The following is a 20,984-nucleotide window of genomic DNA, read 5'->3' on the forward strand; positions in this document are numbered from 1 at the left end:
TACAGCGTTTCTACAGCTAGATGAGTTTTTGCAATGACTCCATCATTACAGAGAAATTCCTTAAACAATGACAAGGAAAACGGAGGGAAAAAAGATTGTTTTCGCCCGTGTGGACGGGGCCTAATGTAATTATATAAACAAGGTTCATATAATTTGTATATAATTGTATATTGTGGCGACCGTTGGCGTGGTCGCCGAGTTCAGGGAGCTACATTGTGTGGGGTTGCTTGTCTATGGGTGGGTTAGCGTTGATGATGTGTGTGTTGAGTTATTATTCTCGACACCGTCACCGAGACGTCTATGTTAATTAGTTATGTTGAGTGTGTTTTGGTGTGTCGTGTGTGTGTTCATTAAAGGCAACTTTTTTAGTCGTGCAGTGTAAGGGGCGCAAGAGTTGTATAACCGCTTAACCTGTGCTCCCGTCTCGTCCTTCCCGCGCTGCTCGCCACAATATTATAGTTATGATTGATATTTCCACAACACTTTATTACTCACTTTAATTAGCCTAATTGTTATAAGTTCGGATGACTCTTTATTCTTAACGGTTTAGACAGAAACGATTGACGTGGCTCAAAATTTCCATTACAACAGATAGATAGATCGATAGAAAAAATAATTAAAACATATAACAAACGTTTTCTGGTATAAAGTGGCATAAATTAAGAAATGGGTCATTTAAGACTGACAGGGTTAGCCTAACCCTTTAAAGTGACATGGAAATTGGAAGACGTGAATACAAATAAAAAAAAAACGGAATAGTCAGGACAAACCATAACGGCTCCGCAATAGCTGGTCCAAATGTGTGCATAGACACAGAGGTGTTGAATAGAACGTACCCACCACCGGACGTTTTTTTTTTCATTAGAAGTAAATAAGTACGACTGAAGTATTAACATGCAGTTGCAGATTTTAGCCTGTAGATGGTAGACGAGGAATAATTCACTTTGTCAGTTGTAATGTGACAGAAAAAAAACCAATAATAATGGGGTATACTTTAATCCTTTGGGGAGATTCCTTCTCTACATTTAACCTATCTTGGAGTACTACTACTACTACTACTACTACTACTACTACTACTACTACTACTACTACAACACCTGGAGCAGCTTGCAGTGTTGCCTGTGCGTTTAGCCATGCATATGATTGGGTGAAAAAAGTTCAAAGCTATTGGCTGAGAAATTCAGGGGAGGAGCTCATTAGCATATAACTTGAATGGGTTCTGAACCTTTCTAAACGCGTGCTGAACCTTTCTGAACGCCGTTCTGAACGGCGTACAGTTTGTCGAACGGCGTTTGAAGTGGGGTTTAATACGGCGTAAGGTTTGTCAAACCGCGTGTAATACGCAGTAAAGTTGGTCAGAACGGCGTTCAATACGGGGTTATGCTGGTCACAAAGGCGTTCAATACGACACACAGTTTGTCAAACAGCGTTCAATACGGTGTTATGCTGGTAAGAACGCCGTTAATTGTAGGCGAATTGTTGCACACTCTTGCCACACTCAGGTGGGAGACAATCGCGGGCAACAATCCCTTTCTCCTCCATGTCGTGGTTCATGTACTTCAGGGAGGCAAAGCCAAAGTTCCTTTCCCCCAATTCCTTCTCAACCATGGCTGAGATAACCTCCACTACGAGTCTCGTTGTGGAAATACCAGAGGTCAGAGAACTTAGTGTTATGCGCCATAACACCAACAGCAGAACGGTTATCCAAATAACAAAGAAGTGTACAACACTTGCGTAACAGTGTGTGTAATCACACACACACACACACACACACACACACACACACACACACACACACACACACGCACACACAAGGCACTCGCACGATCATAGGTAGCTCATTGTCTCATTGGCGGGCCAAATTCTCTGGGCAAGGCAGAGAAAGGGGAGGTTACTTGGCCCCTTATGACGACATATGGGGCGAAATTCGAAATCAGAGCGTCTGAGCTTTCATTTTTCATTGAGAATACCTAGTGCTCGTTTTACATCTAACGCCATTTCTAGCTCCTGGGGGACCATAGGCAGGCTAGGGGAACTCATATTAATGTTAGAAAACCTCATAAAGTGAAATTGTCATGCCATGGGACCTTTCAACATTTTTATTTCCGAAAGTGGTAGCCCTATCTCAAGGAAAAGCTTGCTATTGTTTTGTCAGAAGCAACAACATATTTGCATGTCTGAAGCTATAGAAGGGCAACAAATGTTAATGTAATGTTAATTAATGATATGAAATTCTCTGGATTGGATTTATCGTTCCAAACTCTACGGTTATGCATTGAAATGATTGTAAAAGTTATTATGTTATTAAGCCTGCTGTTATGTCAACACATGTAGGCCTCATTACAATCCAAACCAGATAATCTTGCTTTGAGTGAAGATTTATGATCCTGCTTGTCTAGTAGTCGACGCGCCTCGATAATCATGTCTCCACAGTATAAATTATCATAACTCAGACATGATGGCTTGAATTCTTACTCTGCCTTCACTATTTCGTCATTTAGCACATATTTCTATCCAAAGTGGCCAACAGTGAATTGAGATACTTGACATTAATAAGTAAGTATAGGCTAGACTGTGGACATTGGGGTTCAATCCCAAAACCTTTTGTCTGGCATTCCAACAGATTCTAGCATTCTAAACTGAAAAGACTATCCTGATCTTTACTTTAGACAACACAGGGCCTTCCCCTGTTTTGTATTCATTCCGATGACGCATCACTTATCCAACCCTTTATGAAAGTCTTCTATTGGCATCACAGAAAATAGTGCCTTCCCCAAAAGCTTCTCCAAATACATAACAATTGATTGGTATCATTTTACGTTTAATTGAAATACCAACTGACAAGGAGAATAAAGTGTGTGTGTGTGTGTGTGTGTGTGTGTGTGTGTGTGTGTGTTTGTGAAAGTAACAAACCTCCATTTTAGATCTGGTTTAAAAACTTAAATAGCAATGGCTGTGTTCATTTTTTAACAGCTCATTGTCCTTTGCATTTCGGAACTGGTTGCATTCCCGTCACTGCCTAGTTAACAAAAAGGCACACACACAGACATACAGAGAAAAACACACACACACACACACACACACACACACAAACAGTATACAGTAGATGTTTGACCTAAGTGCGACCCTGATTGGAACAGAAAAACCCCAGCAGCTGGTCAGCTGGATTTTCTAGGATCGGACATGGAAACCGAACGCTTATTTCGGCATCTAATCCTCCAAGATAGTGGCCGAGGAAAAGAGCGAGCCCAGGAGAGGTCGAGGCAAGGTCAATGTATAAGAAATAGATGTAAAAACACCACACAAACTAAGCACATTCCATGGTAGCTTAGAAATGCTTTGCCAAAGATAGCCAGAAGTGTTTGGAAAAAAGACAATACCTGGTCAATAATTAGACTAATATAATAATCATTGTTATAATGGTGGCTGCTAGGGTGCAATTCTTTTCTTCTTGGATTTTTTGGATGGTTGCTAGTTTGTTCTGCAAATTTTCTAGTTTTCTGGATGGTTGCTTGAAGTTTTTTTTTCTGGAATGCTAAGGTGTGCTAACTGGCCGCTAGGATGGTGGTTGCTGGGGTATTGTGGGTGATGTTAAAATGTCCTTGGTGATTGCTAGGGTGTTCTTGATGGATGCTAAGATGTATTGGTCCAGTGTTAAACAGTGTTAAAGCTTGTGTGTTTTAGGGGTTTTTGATGCTAATCTAGATGGTTTCTATGTTGTTCTATGTGGTTGCTAGGGCATTCTTAGCGTAAAAGTCTGATAATTTATCATGTAAAGATTGTGACTTTTGAGTCATTATGTAGAAGTTTTGATAGTATGGTAGGAAGTTTTATTTATTGTTGTAGAAAAAAGTTTTAAGAAGATAAGAGCTTGGGACGAATATGAATTGTCTAATGATAGAATTGTGTTTGTGGAGAACATTTAAAGTTAGTTATTGTAAAAGTCTAAACAACGTGGGGCTTGAACATTTTGATCTGTCTGAGAGTTTAAAAGTTTAAATAAGCCTCCTTCAAAATTATAAAGAGCATTAAAGAGTCATTCCCTCAAAGTTTTCTTTGTAAGGTAGTATATAAAGTTTTAATTATCATTCTTGCATAAAGTAGGTAGGAGGAGTAGAGTTGGAACGTTTATGTAGAAGGACAAATAATAGGATTTGTGCTGCTTAAGCTGCTCAAATATGCACAACTATTGCACAACTATTGTTTTAGTTGTGCAGCTAAACTGATGGCAAAAATTGCACAACTTATAAATAAATAAAAATAATTATATATTTACAAAATAATTATACAAAATAAAAGAATGTGATAGATGGGATGTAAGATGGCAAGGTTGAACATTCAAAAACAAAGATGAACTTTATTGAAAAAGGGAATCAACCCACCATGGGCTATGTATACTTATACAGATGATCAAAATAATGTCAGGTAAAGATATCCTATTATCCTCATCATCAACAAATAACCAATAGACAAATCAAACATTCATGTAAATATGCTATTACTGAATACAAATATGTCGGTTTATCTGTGCATATATTGTGCTTGGATACATCTTAACATGACACACAACGGATTCCCTTGTCTCTATATTTCCCTGTGAGGATAAAAGAGTTTGAGTTCATTGTGTGTGCTCTTGTGTCTGTGGGTGTATTGTGTGTATCTATGACAGCTGTTTTGATGTTGTTTGTAATTGGCTATAAGCCTACTGGGACCTTCTTATCTCAGCAGTAATCTTTGATCTGCTCCCATGTGTGTCTGTGTGTGTTTGCCATGACCCTTTCCCCAACCCGTACTTGACCCTAAACCACTTGTCAGAACGTCTGCACACACAAAGGTTCTAGAGAGGATTCAACAAATGAATCACGTTGTCCGGTTTTATTGTTCTTTAAGTTGTTGACCTCTATAAAAGGAAACCAAAGATGTTTTCAAACCAAACCCAATTCAAATGAAATTCAGGGTCTTGCTTTCAGACTATTATGTTGTAGATGGACTTGGCCGGGGGTAGTGTTGCAGCTCATCGTTGTTATTTATTCACTCTCGAAACACAAATCTCAAAAATAACTTCTTGTTGCTGACAACTGACTCATAATCACCCAAACGAAAAAGAGCCAATTTTTTATATCATGATCCTGAAAAGAAATCCATTATCCATCCAGTAATACACTATTAACTGACTAATTGGTGTTCCCCTCCCTCTCCTGTATTTAATCTCTCTCTTCTTCAAGCCAATAGGAAATACTAACCAAATATTCCGCTCTTCACATTTTGACTTCTCATTTTCATTCCATTCTATCTTTACATTACATAGCAAAGATTTGTTCCAGATTATTTTGCTGGTGAACAGTATAAAAAACCCTTTTCTTTGAGATGCAATACTACCCTCTGCTGTTCACACAATGCCTTTACAAGCAACCGACTATTCCTGATGACAATCTTCTTTCTTTCTAGGAAAATAGATAAACCTACTCCTCTCCTTTTCCAGTCTATTGTTTCCAGTTATTCTCCCAGTCAATATATTAAACAATAGTGGCATATCCCATTGATATTGTAGAGTTAAATTGAACAACATATCTTTTTAGCATTGGAACAAATTATTACAGGTGAGTAATATTTTATATGATTAGTCTATGTCTTATATAGTAAGTAACTTATAATAGTGATTTGTTAATAATTTATGTGAGAAACATCTCATTTAAACTTTGACATCATCAAAGTGTTGGAGGTCCCAATAGCCTATAGCCTCTTAGTCCCGAAGTGCTGGTTAAAACATGGCTTAAACTACTAGAATGCAGAAAATTCTCATCAGATCACACTCATCTAATGTTTCTCTCAGACTATATATGTCTTAAATATAAAAATATCCTCTCATCAGTCAGCGGGGAAGTAGTCTTCGATGGGAGGACGAAGAGTATCCTAGGAGAGGAAGTTGAAAAAAAACTTTCTTGAGTCTGTTGTAAACAAGCTCCAAAAAACACTTGACCAAGTCAAAGGCATTTAAAATCATTCAAGAAAGTGAAGAGTAAAATAGAGTAAGTAGTACAATCCTTCATCGCAAATCATCCTCACACACTTGCTTAAGTGTGTGTGTGTGTGTGTGTGTTCTTAGCTATGTTATTTTAAGACCATCAGAAACAAAAGTTGAAGAGCTGATATTTGATCACAAATTGCTGAAAAGCTGTTGAGAAACTTTTGATGAGCTGGTACGTCGTGGTTCAGTCCTTCAGAAGTTGCTGAGGAGCTGGCAGTTCATGGTCCAATCCCTCAGTTGTTCTTGATGGGCTGGCATTTTATGGTCCAGTCCCTTAGATGTTGCTGAAGAGCTTGTATTCCATGGTCCAGTCCCTCAGAAGTTGCTGAAGAGCTTGTATTCCATGGTCCAGTCCCTCAGAAGTTGCTGAAGAGCTTGTATTCCATGGTCCAGTCCCTCAGAAGTTGCTGAAGAGCTTGTATTCCATGGTCCAGTCCTTCAGAAGTTGCTGAAGAGCTTGTATTCCATGGTCCAGTCCCTCAGAAGTTGCTGAAGAGCTTGTATTTCATGGTCCAGTCCATCTGTGGGGCTCGTTTCTTGGACCGGTTGGCGCGGGCCTTCTCCTTCTCCTCGGCGGCTGTTGGGCTCAACCTCAGTCCGATCTCTGCGAAGGCGTCTAGAAAACGGCTTCCTTCATCATCCGCCATCTAGCAGAGAGGAGGAGATAACACAACACAAGAAACTGTGATGCGATACTAAAAATAAAATCATGAGGCGATAACCGCTATGAGTCGTTGTTTGAAGGTTGGTTTTGATTAGTTTGGAGGTTGGCTTTGATTGGTTGCTTGAAGGCTTGTTGTGATTGGATATTTGAAGGTTGGTTTTGAGTGTTAGCTTGGGGCCCGTACCTGCGTGCTGTCTGCCTGACTACTCTGGTTGGACTGGGTGGACCTGATGGACTGTGTGGTGAAGTTCCCATTCAGATGGGGGCTCCGGGACCCGTTGGAGATGGAGGGGCCATCATAGTCTGGTGAGAAAGAGACAACACACATTGCTCATGTATTTGTCAACCATACAGGCTGACAACCACCCCTGTTGTTATTTAATGGTCAGCGTACAATCAACTTTGGACACCGAATGCAGAATACAGAAACAAGAAACAAGGCTGTACATTTGGCAGGGACCTCAGTGCGGCGTGGTCGGTTGTCTCATACTGACCTCTGAGGTGGTCGACTGTGGGGACGACCCCCATCCTCTTGAAGTGTTCATCTGTGTCAGGGTCCACCACCAGCAGCCTGGTCTCTTGGCCGCCGTTCTTAATGAAGGCCACCACCTCTGCATGCCGCATGCCCTCGATGTTAACCCCGTTCACCTGGACCAGAGTTTATGAACAATATGTATATATATATATATATATATATATATATATATATATACACACATGTAAAAGAGGCAGAATTGTTTAGGGTTGAGAGTGATCAACTCTCAATCCAAAGGTTATGGGTTTAATTTAACACTATGCTGGTAAGAACCCATGAACGATATATCTGAATTAACGCTCAACTCTTAACGATAATTTCTATCAGTGGCTGAACTTTCCACAGCCTGGTATTCAATTTAAAGTGGTTCCAGTTTAATATTGCACTAACACACCTCACCAACAGGTTGCAGTATGGTAGAACGCACAAACTTAACCACCAACCACGGCCAGAGGATTGCTCAATGGGACTCCACTCTGCATCCCATCAAGGTTACCCACAAAACACGTGCCATATGAACTCCTACCAACCCAGTGGACAGAGAAGGGAAATCTTGGGAAACAGCAGTGAAAATAGGTTTTCTTTATCCCCTCTGCCGCAGCAATAGGAGCCAACAGTGGATGACGATTTCATGCACCTGGGCACCTAAAAGGTGTTTCTAAAGAGTGCCCTTATAAGGGCTGTCCTTAGGTACAAATTAAAAGCTTTAGAGCTTATTTCAAAGAACACATAGTGGGAGAACGACATCAACACTAAAGACACCAAAAGAAGAGCAGCAGACAGACCGTAGAAGATGGTAACACCAATAGGGCATACAGCACATCTGTGTTGGCACATTTACGCATACCGACCTCCGCCTCCCCCTTGCTTTTCTGATCTGCCTCTGATCTCCCTCACTCTGTCTGTCGGTCGCTCTCTCGCTCTCTCTGTCCATGTTTCTCTGTGTCTCTCTGGGATTGGCGGTAAGCGTTGCATGACGATGCAGAGGGACGACAGTGGCGCAGCATCTATTATTGACGAGCTGGTCCGAGGTCCCTCGCTGGGCTCCTGTTCTCAGGTGTCCATGTCCTCGGGGTGAATTCAGCCTTCTCTCTGTCTGTCTTTGGCTTTCCTTTTTTTTCTCATTTGTGACAGGAGGGAGGTAGGCAGTATAAGTTTGGGGGGGGAGTTGAGCAGGAAGAGGGGGTTGGGCGGGAGGAGAAGTTTTCAAAAAGTAATATTCTACATTCAGTTAGCATTGGATTCATTTTGAGGCTGCATTGTTGCATTGTGGTGAAGGCAAAGATCTCTTCGAGATCAGAAAGATGAGATAGAGGAGGTTTTGAATCCTCTCACACCTGCTGTCATTCTCTCATACAAAATCATAATATTCGTTCATTCCTCATGGCATTCATTCCTCATGGCACCATTTATTGTTTTTATGCATTTTACCTCTCGTTTTTATTATTAGCATTATTTGTGTGTGTGTGTGTTTTCGATTGCTGTTTCTTGTTCTGCTCCAGCTGCTTTACTGCAGACCTGAGCTCAATTCCTGGCTGCGCTCAGTAGAAGCAATGAAATGAGCAAGACAAAGTCCCCCAGTCACCATGCAAACAATCTACAAACGATGCTGTTTCAAACAATTGGACATTCAGTCCGACAGAAAGACAATCATTCCAACAGACATGTTTCCCAGGCTGATAAACCTGGTGGAGGGCCAGTCCCCTGGAGCACCCATAGGTGTCGATGCACACAGCCAAGTGTGTGTTATGTCCCCACAAACACAGCAGGTACTGGCTCATGTTTCACTTCCCTCACATTCAGTCCAACAATGGACAAGGTCATTTTCCAAGCTCTTGACCACATCGTACTTTGCTATTGAAATGTATATGCATATATTTAAGTGTTCTGTGTATTTGTGTATGTAAGCCATATAAAAGTTTGGCTCACGTGTGTGTGTGTGTGTGTGTGTGTGTGTGTGTGTGTGTGTGTGTGTGTTCGTGTGTGTGTGTGTGTGTGTATGTTTAGGAAGTTATAAGTCCCAGGTGATTGCGTTGCTGATGTAAAATCTTCAGCTCACTGGCTTGAACAGGTTCAGCCATGATGATAATATGAAGGCCATTATGGATTTAGCTTGTGTTTGTGGTTTTGTCTGTGTGCTTGGTTCGCTGCCAAGTGTTTATCTGTTTAAGTGGTGATCTATGTGTCTATAGAAGGGCAAGAATTTATATTGTTTGTTTACTCTCCAAGTGTACCAGCTGGATCTGATGAAGTTGTGGTTCATTCTTTGATGTTGTTTGTGGTTGATTATATGTGCATGTCATATGGCATTTAAGTTGATAGCATTTTGGCCTTTGGCATCCATAACCAGACATAGAACATGTAGGCTGGACACGGAGCTGGCGTCCGTTAATCAAAGATCAATTATACCCTACATAGCGTGTCCAGGGCTGGCTTTTGTCATATGCTAGCCAGCTAGTGTCTTACGCTAGCTAGCTAGTGACATATGCCGGCTAGTTAGTGTCATACGCTTGCCAGATAGAGACATATGTAAGCTAGCTAGTTACATATGTTAGTTAGCTAGTGGCTGGGGTCATCCCTATGTTCCCCAGGTCCTATGTTCCCCGGGTGCAAAGGGTTAGGGTCAGGTTTAGGGTTATGGTTAGGGTTAGGGTGAGGTTTAACCCTAAACCTCACCCTAACCATAACCAATCGGAGGAGAGACATTCTAACCAATCACAGGCGAATCAGAGGCGAAAAAGGCGGTACTTGCCCCTACCATCCTACGAAAAAAAGATTTGCTCACAGGGTCTTACTTGCTAGCAGGTAACTTTTACTTGCTAGCAGGGAATTCTGCTAGCTACTGACACACAATAGCTCACTTATGACGGGCTTGCTAGTGAAAGATTAGAGCCAAGAAACTCAAGTGTAATCGGACAAGCTAAGAGAGAGTGAGTGAGCGAGCGAGAGAGAGAGCGATGGGTGTTCACCTTTCTAACAAGCTGCTGACAGGTGACACAAGCAACGTCTCCATGCATGGTTAGACATAATTCTCATTATCCACGCAAACACACACACAACACACACACTGAGCTCCATCCCCATTCGTCCTCATGTAGGTCATTATTCACAGACTCCCCACCACCCCTCTAACATGTTTTCCCCACTCACAGACTAAAAGGAAACAGTCCTGGGCTGGCTCCAGGCTAATACAAACACAAAAACACACACACACACAAAGACACACAGACCCACACTACACACATGCCGGATAGAAAGACAGATGGGCTAAGCACCCCAGATGTTTCTGTTCAGCAGGGAGGTTTCCCTGCACAAAGCCTGTGAAAGATGGCCGACAGCTGGCACCAAGTCTTTCACACCCTCCTCGTAAAGATTCCAGCTATTAAATAACGGGCAAAAGCTGGCACCACAGGTACGTTCCAATAGTTCGATCCTGCTCACCCTTGCTTCCTTAATATCTAGATGTTGTCCATAATTAACATGTACCCAACATGTAGCAACGAAGCAACCCAAGGGTACATCAGTGTACCCAGCACAGGAAGAGCTTTGGATCCATCTTTGGATCCTACGTCTACTGACTTTATATACTTTACGTCTACACTGTATAGTTAAAGCTTATGGCGCGTTTCCACCGAGCAGTGTGGTACGGTTCGGTTCGGTTAGGTGCGGTACAGTTAGGGGCGGCCTGGTTACAGCTCGGTTTTCCACCGCCGACAGTACCCTTATGGTAGGGCGGGGTTTGAGCCGGATGGTGATCGCCGCGGCAGCTACGTAAGCATCGTGACCTCATAGCAGTCCGACACAGAGTAGCCTGCTAATAAATCCAATGAAAAAGAAAAACGCGAAACACTAAACAAAGAGCCACATTGTAGGACGTCACAGAAGGACGGCAAACTTTTGCAGACATTTCCTTCAATAAGCTAAGCTTTGGCTGTTGTCTAGAAATACCTCGTGGGTACTGTGTTTGTCCGTTTTTATCCCCCAGTCGCACGGAAATGACGATGCTGGTGGAATCGTTCCATTAGTCTTGTCGAATCATTGGTGTGAAGGACAATTAAAAAATTGATTCTCCTCATATAAGCAAAAACACAGGAAACTACACCACATCACTGCATTCCACACACACACACACATTCTTACATACTTCAATGAGCCTGTCTTGCGGGCGGAGGCCAGCGTGCTCGGCCGGGGACCCTGTGTCCAGGGAGCGGATGTACTGGCCGGGCCGGGCCCTCTCGCTGTGCAGGTTGAAGCCGTAGCCCGCCTCAGAGCGCGCCAGCACGCACATCCGCGGGACCAGCTCCGAAGGGTCCAGGGGGGGCTGCGCCTGAGTCTCCAGCTGGGTGGCTGCCTCCTGGAAAACAGTCAAATGTATTTTTATATGGACTACATTTTATGAGCCCGCCACATTTAAAACACATGTACACATATTGTTCTACTGCAACCTGTGTCGTCTGTTTGGAGCAAATTAATGTAGAGATGTACAGAGGGAGAAGTTTTACAGAATACCCATGTAAGTTCTGAGAGCCCCAATAACTGTTCAAAGACAAGCTCTCTGTCGTCCTCTTTGTTACAGGTGATATATTGTACTAGACTAGCTCTGTGACTTGTGGCTCTCAGAATTCTATTGTGAGAAACAGTACGAGCAGGAGAATTCTTGATAACGGATGTCGCAAAAAGGGAAGACATAGAATAGTGTCAGCCTTGTCATTGCTTTACTGCCATATACTTCATATATCCCTTTGCATTCTGTTAAATATGTGGTGCACAATGCATCTATCAACGACATTTTTGTAAATCTTAAAATAAATCTCTGATTATCGATAGATTATTGTAGATTGCTGATTACTGAGATTCTCTCTCACTCCCATTCACACACACAGACACACACTGAGGGATTATGTAAGTCTACATCATTTGTTTCAACCAAACAGGGCAGGAGGCTGGTATAGCCTTGCATGTGTCCGCTAAAAATATACAGAGTGTGGGAGGCCTGGGTGAGAGAGAGAGAGAGAGAGAGAGAGAGAGAGAGGATGACGTGAGTGTTGAAATCATCCTGAGGACAATGAGCAGTCGGGAGGACTGGCTGTGTGGAAACACTTTTCTTACTCTCTTTTCTTATTTTCTCAAGCGCTCCCAATCTCCCTACGTCCACTGCTGACCTGTACATGCTTCTCTTTATTGAACAGCCTTATTATGGGATATTGTTATTAGAATAATATCTGACGCTCACAAGCATGAGCAATCATGACAACCATAATATTCATGATATGAAAGAAAATAACACAGGAGGCCTACAATTCCAGTTCATGTGTCAAATTCTGCAAGCTGACTGTTATCTGGGCAGCCTGCCTGCCTCTGTGCTTGTGCGTTTGTGCATATGGGCGCGTGTGTGTGTGTGCGTGTGTGTGTGTGTGTGTGAGAGAGATGGAAAATATGTGATGTAATGGACTGAGCAATTCAGACTAATAAACTTGACAAACTGACAGTATAACCAGAAGGTCAAAAAGATTCAAAGAGAGTAAGAGATTGCCTGGCAATTTGAATGTATACTTTGCATTCCAATAAAGCCTTTGGGATATTGAATCTAGGGATGAAGAGAGAGGCAATAGCAGTGTTAGTTGGGTAGTTAAGAGAGCACCGCATCTTGTCCCCACCACCTTCTCAATTAAGTGGAGGTGGATGGCGGTCAGCAGGAAAGAGCGGCCAATACCAGAGAGTATATACCATGACCATGAGAGATAGATAGATAGAAGGAACAAGTGATGATGAAAGATAGAAAAAATATCAAAGAGATGGATTGATTGACTTTTTGATAGACGGCTATATACCTGTAGAGAGATAGACAGATCTAGCTGTCCATAGACATTTAGACAGAAACAGATAGATGTATCGACCGACAGAGGGAACGACGGATGGGACCGACGGATGGGTAAACCTGTTAGGGACAGAAAGATACAGACACAAAGAGCGAGAGACCAGAAGAGAGATTGAAAGACCAGACTGCTATATAACAGTGGAATTCGAGCAAGATAAACAGTGTTTGAGAAACACAGCTGGGATCCATTATCTGGAGGAGTTGATCTCGACCCGGGCTAACCTATGATGACTGCCCCCAACGGCAATTATTTTCTATGGCCTATGTGTGTGCACATGTATGTAAGAGTATGTGTGCGTGTATTTGTGTTTTTTGTGCATGTGTGTGCAGGTACGTATGTAAGATTGGATGTGTATGTATACATGCATGGAGACATGTATATATAGATATCATATAGTATTATAGTAGTACGGGTGTAACGATATATGTTTTTGTATTGAATCTAATCGGTACGGACGTCACGGTTCGGTGCATGGATTTACATGGAGAATGCACGGTATACAATTAAATAAAACTGGTGTGCGAACTAATGAATGTAATGCGGAACTGATGTTAGGAGTTTATGGTTCTCTTAATCCTCTCTCTCCGAACCATCAAACACCCAAACTAGCACAAATGGGGAAAGTAGTTGCAGGTTACATTGACTACCGGGTCAACAGACAGGCGGTTTAATATGTGGAGTGGGGCAGCACTGGAGTAACTGGCACATGTTTCTTGGTTGGACCTTCTCTGTACTATATGTTCCTGTTGAGACTACTGTTACAGTCTGTTGACAAACAGATGGCACGCAGTGACCCAAAATATAATGATCAGTTTATTTAAACCAGCTGTAGTTATGAAAGGTTTATTTTTATTTGAAGTGAAGTAGAGGAAGATGCTGATGGTGTGTTCCTCAATCCTCGGACGCAAGACTTCCGAGTCGAAAGTCGAAGATCTCCAGCTTTCTTGCGGCATTTCTGAGAGTAGACCGAGAGCAGTGATGACGCTCTCAACAAAATGGCTGCGCCCGTGAAGAGATTCATTTTCTTTGTATTTGTACCACGTTGGTCATTTCTATGTCAATTTTAAATGCTCTTACACACTTGATTACATTGCTACTTTATTCCGGTCACCAATTTATACATTGCATGATCTTGCTCTGTGCAATACAATGTAAAGTTGTGTTGTTTGTTTTTAGGCTGGTTTACTAAAAAGGGCTAATGTAGCTAACAATATACAACGACTAGCCAATTTCATGACACAATCACAAAGACGAACAGGAACGCCAGAGAGAGTAAGCCTACAAGGATACAGTTCAGAAGACCCAACACCCCCTCCCCCATCCACCCAAGAGACTATGGAATATGGAACAATCCATCATAGATTAAGTGAATAACATCAAGGGCAGAACGGGGTGAGATTGACCAACTATATTGACACAAAGGGTGTTCTGGTTTCCCGAACAGTTTATTTTCACAAGGGCCGGCAGATATTCCCCTTTGTCACCAAACTAGCTTTTGATCAGGAAACAGGAATGTCCCAGAGAGAAAGCTCCTCCCAACAGCAGAATGAGCTGGTCAGAAAACAATTATATCTGTGTTTGGTTTGTACGTGTGTGATCAAATGAAATATAAAGAACAAAAGAGGACATTAAATTCATACATACAGTATACATACAGTAACTTTTGTATTCTAACTGTTATGTGTTTTATACTCGTGATATATGTCATATGTACAAAGTGAACTTGCTGAACGTTTAATAATAAACCAGTTAGAAAATTTGTTCGATAGGAAGTTCAGACATTGTTTGAGTCTAAAAGTCTAAAAGTAAAAGAATAAGTAAAATACATTGTATGTGCATGTTTGTTGTGTTGTTATCTGGTGTCTGTGTGTGTGGGTTTGGTGTATGTATAGGTTTTATGTGTGTGTGTGTGTGTGTGTGTGTGTGTGTGTGCGCGTGTGTTATATCTGTGTGGGTGACATGTGTAATGTGGTTAGGGTTAATGTGTGTTGTGTGTGTGTGCTTGTGTGTATGTGTGTGTGTATTTGATGAGTGTGCTCATGTACTCCCCAGCCTATGCGAGCCTCTGGCCATGGTGCTGGTTGTGTTGGTGAAACCAGATCTCTGCATGTTAAATAATGGATCAGACTTCTAGTGGGATGGGGGCATCGTCCCACTAGTCGTCCACCTATTAACCCCTTCACAGCCAAGGATTGGCCGCACTGTTAAGAAACACACATAACCTGTAATTGACCGTGTGTGGTCGAGCATGCGTGTGCGTGCACATTGATCTTAGCCGAGGTAATGTTCCTGCAGTGCCTGTCTAGCGTTTGCACCCCCTGTTTTAAACACCAGCACAACTGGTTCTGCCAGTTTTTTGTTGAGTTCAAATGTGTGTGTGCGTGTGTGTGTGTGTGTGTGTGTGTCTGTGTGTGTGTGTGTGTGTGTGTGTGTGCGAATATTTCTGCATGAAAGCAAGTACCTATGTGTTTGACGAATACGACTTATATTATTGTAAAGCATACACTTTCACACGCGATATCACAGTTGCACTTGACCCTTCTGTGGGATTAGAAGAGATCAGAAAAATAGGACTGGATTGAAGAAGAGAAAACACTTCATATTACAATAGCATCTAACAATCTGTATTAAATGATAGAGAGTGTGTGTGACTACATTTGATCATCTGTGAATATTTATGTTTGTGTGTGTGTGTGTGTGTGTGTGTATGAACGTGTGCGTGTCATTAGCCCAGTGGGTAAACGTAAAGAGCTTTCAGGTCTCAGTAAGAATGTGACATGTGACTAGTGCTGACCATGGGTCGATGTGTGTAATTTATTTATTTCATTTTGAATGCATTTTAAAATCATTGTGTTTCACCTTTTGGCACTTATACTTTCTGAAATCACACTCTGTGCACTCACAGTTGGTGTAATCATAAAATAATGCAGAGGTAATGCATCAATGTTGTAATGAATTAGACTACAGGAATCTGCTTGCTCATTCTATTGAATAACATTCAAGTCTTTGGATTGTTACTTTCTGTTGAGGTCTTTGGCAATAGTCAAATGCTCTATCAGAAGTACTGATATATATATATATATATATACATGGTAGATATTTGCTATATATGTGTGTATGTATATGTATATATATATATATATATATATATATATCATCATTCTTGTCAAGCTCTTGTTCTATTCATTTAATTAAGTGTTGGTTTAGGTTGACAGTGACCTCTGGGAACGAGACGCACCTGTGGCCAATTAACAGCTTGGTTAGGTGCATCAATGTCTGCTGACAATATGACTGTGCTGCGTGAGAGAGAGCTAGAAGCTAGAGAGTGAGAGCGAGATGGGTAGAGAGAGACAACGTGAGATAGGAGAGAAAAATAACAAGAGAAAGAGAGAACCAAAAACTGCAGACTATGAGGCTACATAGGACCCACAAAGAAAATAAATACACTCCAGTCTTGTTTGTTAAATAATGTTCTGGAGTTATGTTGGAAGAGGTTCAAAAATAAAAATAGAAGAGGGGTACCAAAGTGACCTACTGCCTCAAAATAATCAAGGTTGATTTCTCTCATAGTTTGAGTCTAATCTGTTACAGTAGATAGAGGGAAGGAGATTAGAATTCGAAAACATGAGAATGATGTTCAAAACTGTAAAACCCTCGGCCCTAATACTCATGCCAACAAAGGACTACAGTTGTAATGTCATTTATATTCCATAACCATTTTTTAAAAATGTAAGGGACACATTAAGAAATAATTAAGCTTTCAATCCCAAACATAACATGGATTTGGTCCAAAGTTTTGGTCCACAGCATTGAACATTATTTTTTTCAAGAAGAAAGTAAGTATAATCATGAACAGGCGGATGATACAGGAGACGTGGTCAATTACACGATTGTGTTCCAAAATATCTAGACAGAAAGTTAATGATAAATTGTATACATCAATGACAGGCTCCCGGGCCCACAACACAGGAACGAATACACTTTTCCCTTTGCTCGATAATTATTTTTATGTCCCTAATTTTGCTCTCTCTCTTTTTCTCTCGTTCGATTTTTTTTCTCCAGAATTTCGTTCTGTACACCCGACACCAGCTGTCTTCATCTTGTATTCATTATTATTGGCTTTCCTCTCTCTCGAGCTCTCTTTAGTTCTTTCTATCCCTCGACCAGTCAACAACAAGATAAAACCTAGCTTACTATTCATTTGGCCCCTCAGAATTGTCAATCACAATGTAAACTGCAGATCAACCAGAAAAAAAGACAAAAACCCAGACGTAACTTGTTCAATATGAGAAAACTCACCAAAGGAAACAACACACCTTATAACTAGCTTAAAGTCTACTTTAACATGTGGTACATTCAAGATGTTCTTTAATTCTATCCTTGTTTAACTGCAGATGTGTCTTGGTAGGACAACGCCAATAGAGGAGATAATATGCAACCACACCTGAGCCCAATTTTGGCTAACAAGCTCACATGATTACCGAAGGGGGGCTTTTAGTGGAGGAAGTTCAATTAACCAAGCTAGCCAGATGACAGTCCAGCTAAAATAACATTAGAAGAGCGAGCCCGGCTAACATAAAAACATCCAACCATGTTGGAGAAACTGCGATTTCCAATTAAGTTGCCATGTTTTTTCCTCTTTAATAATTTATTATTCTAGTTCCCTTCTTTCTTTGGCCTCATTCGGTTGATACATTTTCAATGCATTTAAAAGCCTTAAGTATATACAATTTCAACCTCAGTGAAAGAAGAAGAAGTTAAACAATAGGTATAACAACTAAATAGTAAAAAGAACATTAGTTCCCAAAAAATCCAAGAATGTTTATCAGATTTCCCTTGTGGCTTACATCTTGACAACAAACTGAGAAAGTAACAATGTGTGGTATTCAGGCTAATTAGGCTGACAATTACAAAAAATTATAGAATAAGATACACACACAAACACCCAGACACACACACACACACACACACACACACACACACACACACACACACACACACACACACACACACACACACACACACACACACACACACACACACACACACACACACACAAATAGATAATGGCAATTATATAAAAGTTATAAGATGTGGATGATCAGGTTGAACCGACAGTCAGACTAGAAAGAGATGAGTCAAAGGTCAGATGTTTGGGGGAAAAAAACGATAACAAGCTGAAAGCATGTGATAACGCCCTTGTTATCAGCGCAGCGCAGACCACTTTACTGGACTGGGTGTGCCGCCATGACGTTAATGTAGGTTTTCATTACACATCTCTGTGAGGGTTGTTTTGAGTGTGAGTGATGGTTACAATGTTTGTGAGAGAGTGACTGAATGTGTCGGTGGATGGATTCATGTGTTGGTGTCGTGAGTGTGTATCTGTGTGTATGAGTGAGTAATTAAGTGAGTGTGTGTGTCTCTTATTGATTGAGTGATTTTGTATGAGTTTGTGTGTGTGAGAGAGTGCGAATCAGCCCCCCAAGAGGGAGAGAATAGTGTTCATGACTTGATGGAGACACAAACACGCCTGTGTGTGCTTGCCTGTGTTTGTGTGTCAGGAAACAAAATATACTCAACAGGATTCAGTGATGGAAGATGGGAAAATCCAAAGATAGGAAGATATACAGACACATGCAGAAATACAGTGAGACAGGCATACATGTAGACAGAGAGACAGACATACAGACGGAAAATCCATAATGTTGTGAGCCGACTATGTGTGTGTATGTGTGTGTGTGTGTGTGTGTGTATACATTTTTCCCGTTTTTAATTTTTTTCCCAGCGTGACAGTCCAGCCAAAATGACAACAGAAGAACACCAGAGGGTTGTTGTGCATGAGTGTGGTGTTCGGAGAGGGTCAGAGCTGTAGATCATTAAGTTCACTTCATTAAGTATTTTCTGTTTTTCTGTTGCTATGAAGGACACTGCACCCGGAGCTGTGACACACATCAACTGATAGCATCTCACCTTTTCTGTCTATCTGAGCCGGCCTCTTTCTGCATCTTTCTTATTATCTTCTCCTTTCTCTCTGTTCTCCAACCCTACCTCTGTCTATTCTCCTCGTTCTCTCTATTCCTCAACCCTACCTCTCTCTATTTTCCTATCCCTCTGTTATCCAACCCTATCTCTCTGTATTCACTCCCACGGCTAGAGCATGTAAGGGTCAACATAACAGTACAATATATTTTGCATGCATTTCCTACTAGTGCTCTAGTCCTCCAGTCTGCCCATTCAGATCCACTGTCCTGTTCCACGTCCAGGTTTTTGCACATGCCCACCGCTCCATCACCATGGAGCTGAATGGTGTTTTTTTTCCATGTATTTCAATACATTTGCCACTTGGTCTACTTCTAGCAGATACATGTTCGTATTGTGTTTAAGAAGATTTGGTTGACAAATAGTATTGTGTAGGTTTCACAAAACCAATCGATCGGCATTCCAAACAACAAACAAACATGTAATTCAATACATTTGCCACTTGGTCTACTGCCCAGATACTAGGGTTGTTGTTATTATTCTTCAAATGGGCTCTTCTAGCAGATACATGTTCATATTGTGATAACGAGGATTTGGTTGACAAATAGTATTGTGTAGGCTGCACAACACCAAACAATCGGCATTCAAACAATGAAGTTACTCTTTGTGTAAAATGGACCATGAAAGATAAATAGATAGTGAGAGAGAAGTGGGGGAAAAATACATCTTTATTTTCCATGCAAATTAATCTATTTTGATACGTATAGAGACAAACATAGTGTAGAGAGAGAGAGAGAGAGAGAGAGAGAGAGAGGAAATGTGAAACAGCAAGAGAAACAAAGAGTTAAATGTCAACTCAGCATGTTCCTCAGCTCTGCCTTACTCTCTCTCTCTCTCTCTCTCTCTCTCTCTCTCTCTCTCTCTCTCTCTCTCTCTCTCTCTCTCTCTCTCTCTCTCTCTCTCTCTCTCTCTCATATCCAGGCCTCTATACCTGATTCACCATACACAATCGCTTTTATCACACAAGCACAGCTAATACATTTAAAGTTAATTTGACCCCTGGCTCCCTTTTTCATACATTATTTTATGCAAAGCAACTTACAGTGAATTCAGACACTGGTCATTGAGAAGAAAGTAGGAGGTTAGTGCATCTTGCCAAAGGATGCCTAGGAGGTAGGCCACAGAAACTAGAGATCGAATTCAGACCATTGCAATGAAACACCTTAGACACTACACTATCCTGCACCCTTTATATTCACAAAGTATAAACCTTTAACTGTTTTTAAATATATCAACTGCTGATTAATTATTCACAGTAGCTTGGGCTACAGGGATTATATTTAAATCTCTGACCAAGATGATTTCATTACCACCAATCAAGTTCAGCATCTCCACATACTTTGACTTATTAAGAATAAAACATTACCCCACCATTTTTTTTATTTTTTAATATGGGCCATAAACAGTTAATAAATAGTGCAGATAAGAAAATGAAGGGCATACGGCCCTTCATCCCTAGACAACATGAAATATAGTCCAAAGGAAGTTAAAACATGGTATATAACCCGTCAAATATGATGGTGTTACTCGAAGGATTCAGGTGGTCACGATGTCGAAGGTCATTCCCAGCCAGGAGGACAGGCTTTCATAACTCGTTTTCGCTGGGCAAAAGAGCATGAGATACGCTGTCAGCCTGGCGTTGTTGGAGGCCAACAACGTTCGTTAGTTGGTGGGGATCAGTTCAATTCATCAATTCACTGAATCACCAAAGTTATGACTTTAACTATTGAAACTGAAGAGAATGAAAACCGTGTAGACATTCAGACAGAATATAATTGGTTAAGGTACGTACATCTCGGGTATAAAATGTTTTTTCTTCTGCATGTTTTCTTTACAACA

The 20,984-nt window shown here is 41.2% G+C and overlaps 1 protein-coding gene across 2 annotated transcripts in view; it reads right to left on the reverse strand.

Moving 5' to 3' along the window:
* Nucleotides 1-4,389: 4,389 nt before the first annotated feature.
* The window catches only part of LOC307082136 (Na(+)/H(+) exchange regulatory cofactor NHE-RF2), a 26,266-nt gene continuing 9,671 nt past the window's right edge, over nucleotides 4,390-20,984 (reverse strand). The window contains exons 3-6 of one of the 2 annotated variants that reach the window (XM_079745603.1): nucleotides 11,372-11,578; nucleotides 7,187-7,340; nucleotides 6,877-6,995; nucleotides 4,390-6,675 (exon numbers count right to left, since the gene is read on the reverse strand). In XM_079745603.1, coding sequence (XP_079601729.1) covers nucleotides 6,508-6,675; nucleotides 6,877-6,995; nucleotides 7,187-7,340; nucleotides 11,372-11,578 — 648 coding nt within the window. In that variant the 3' untranslated portion in view covers nucleotides 4,390-6,507. Of the gene's footprint in view, nucleotides 6,676-6,876; nucleotides 6,996-7,186; nucleotides 7,341-11,371; nucleotides 11,582-20,984 lie in introns of both variants that reach the window. The other variant, XM_079745602.1, reaches the window with a different exon arrangement.

Source organism: Pollachius pollachius (genome assembly GCF_949987615.1).
Source record: "Pollachius pollachius genome assembly, chromosome: 11".
Classification (NCBI taxonomy): domain Eukaryota; kingdom Metazoa; phylum Chordata; class Actinopteri; order Gadiformes; family Gadidae; genus Pollachius; species Pollachius pollachius.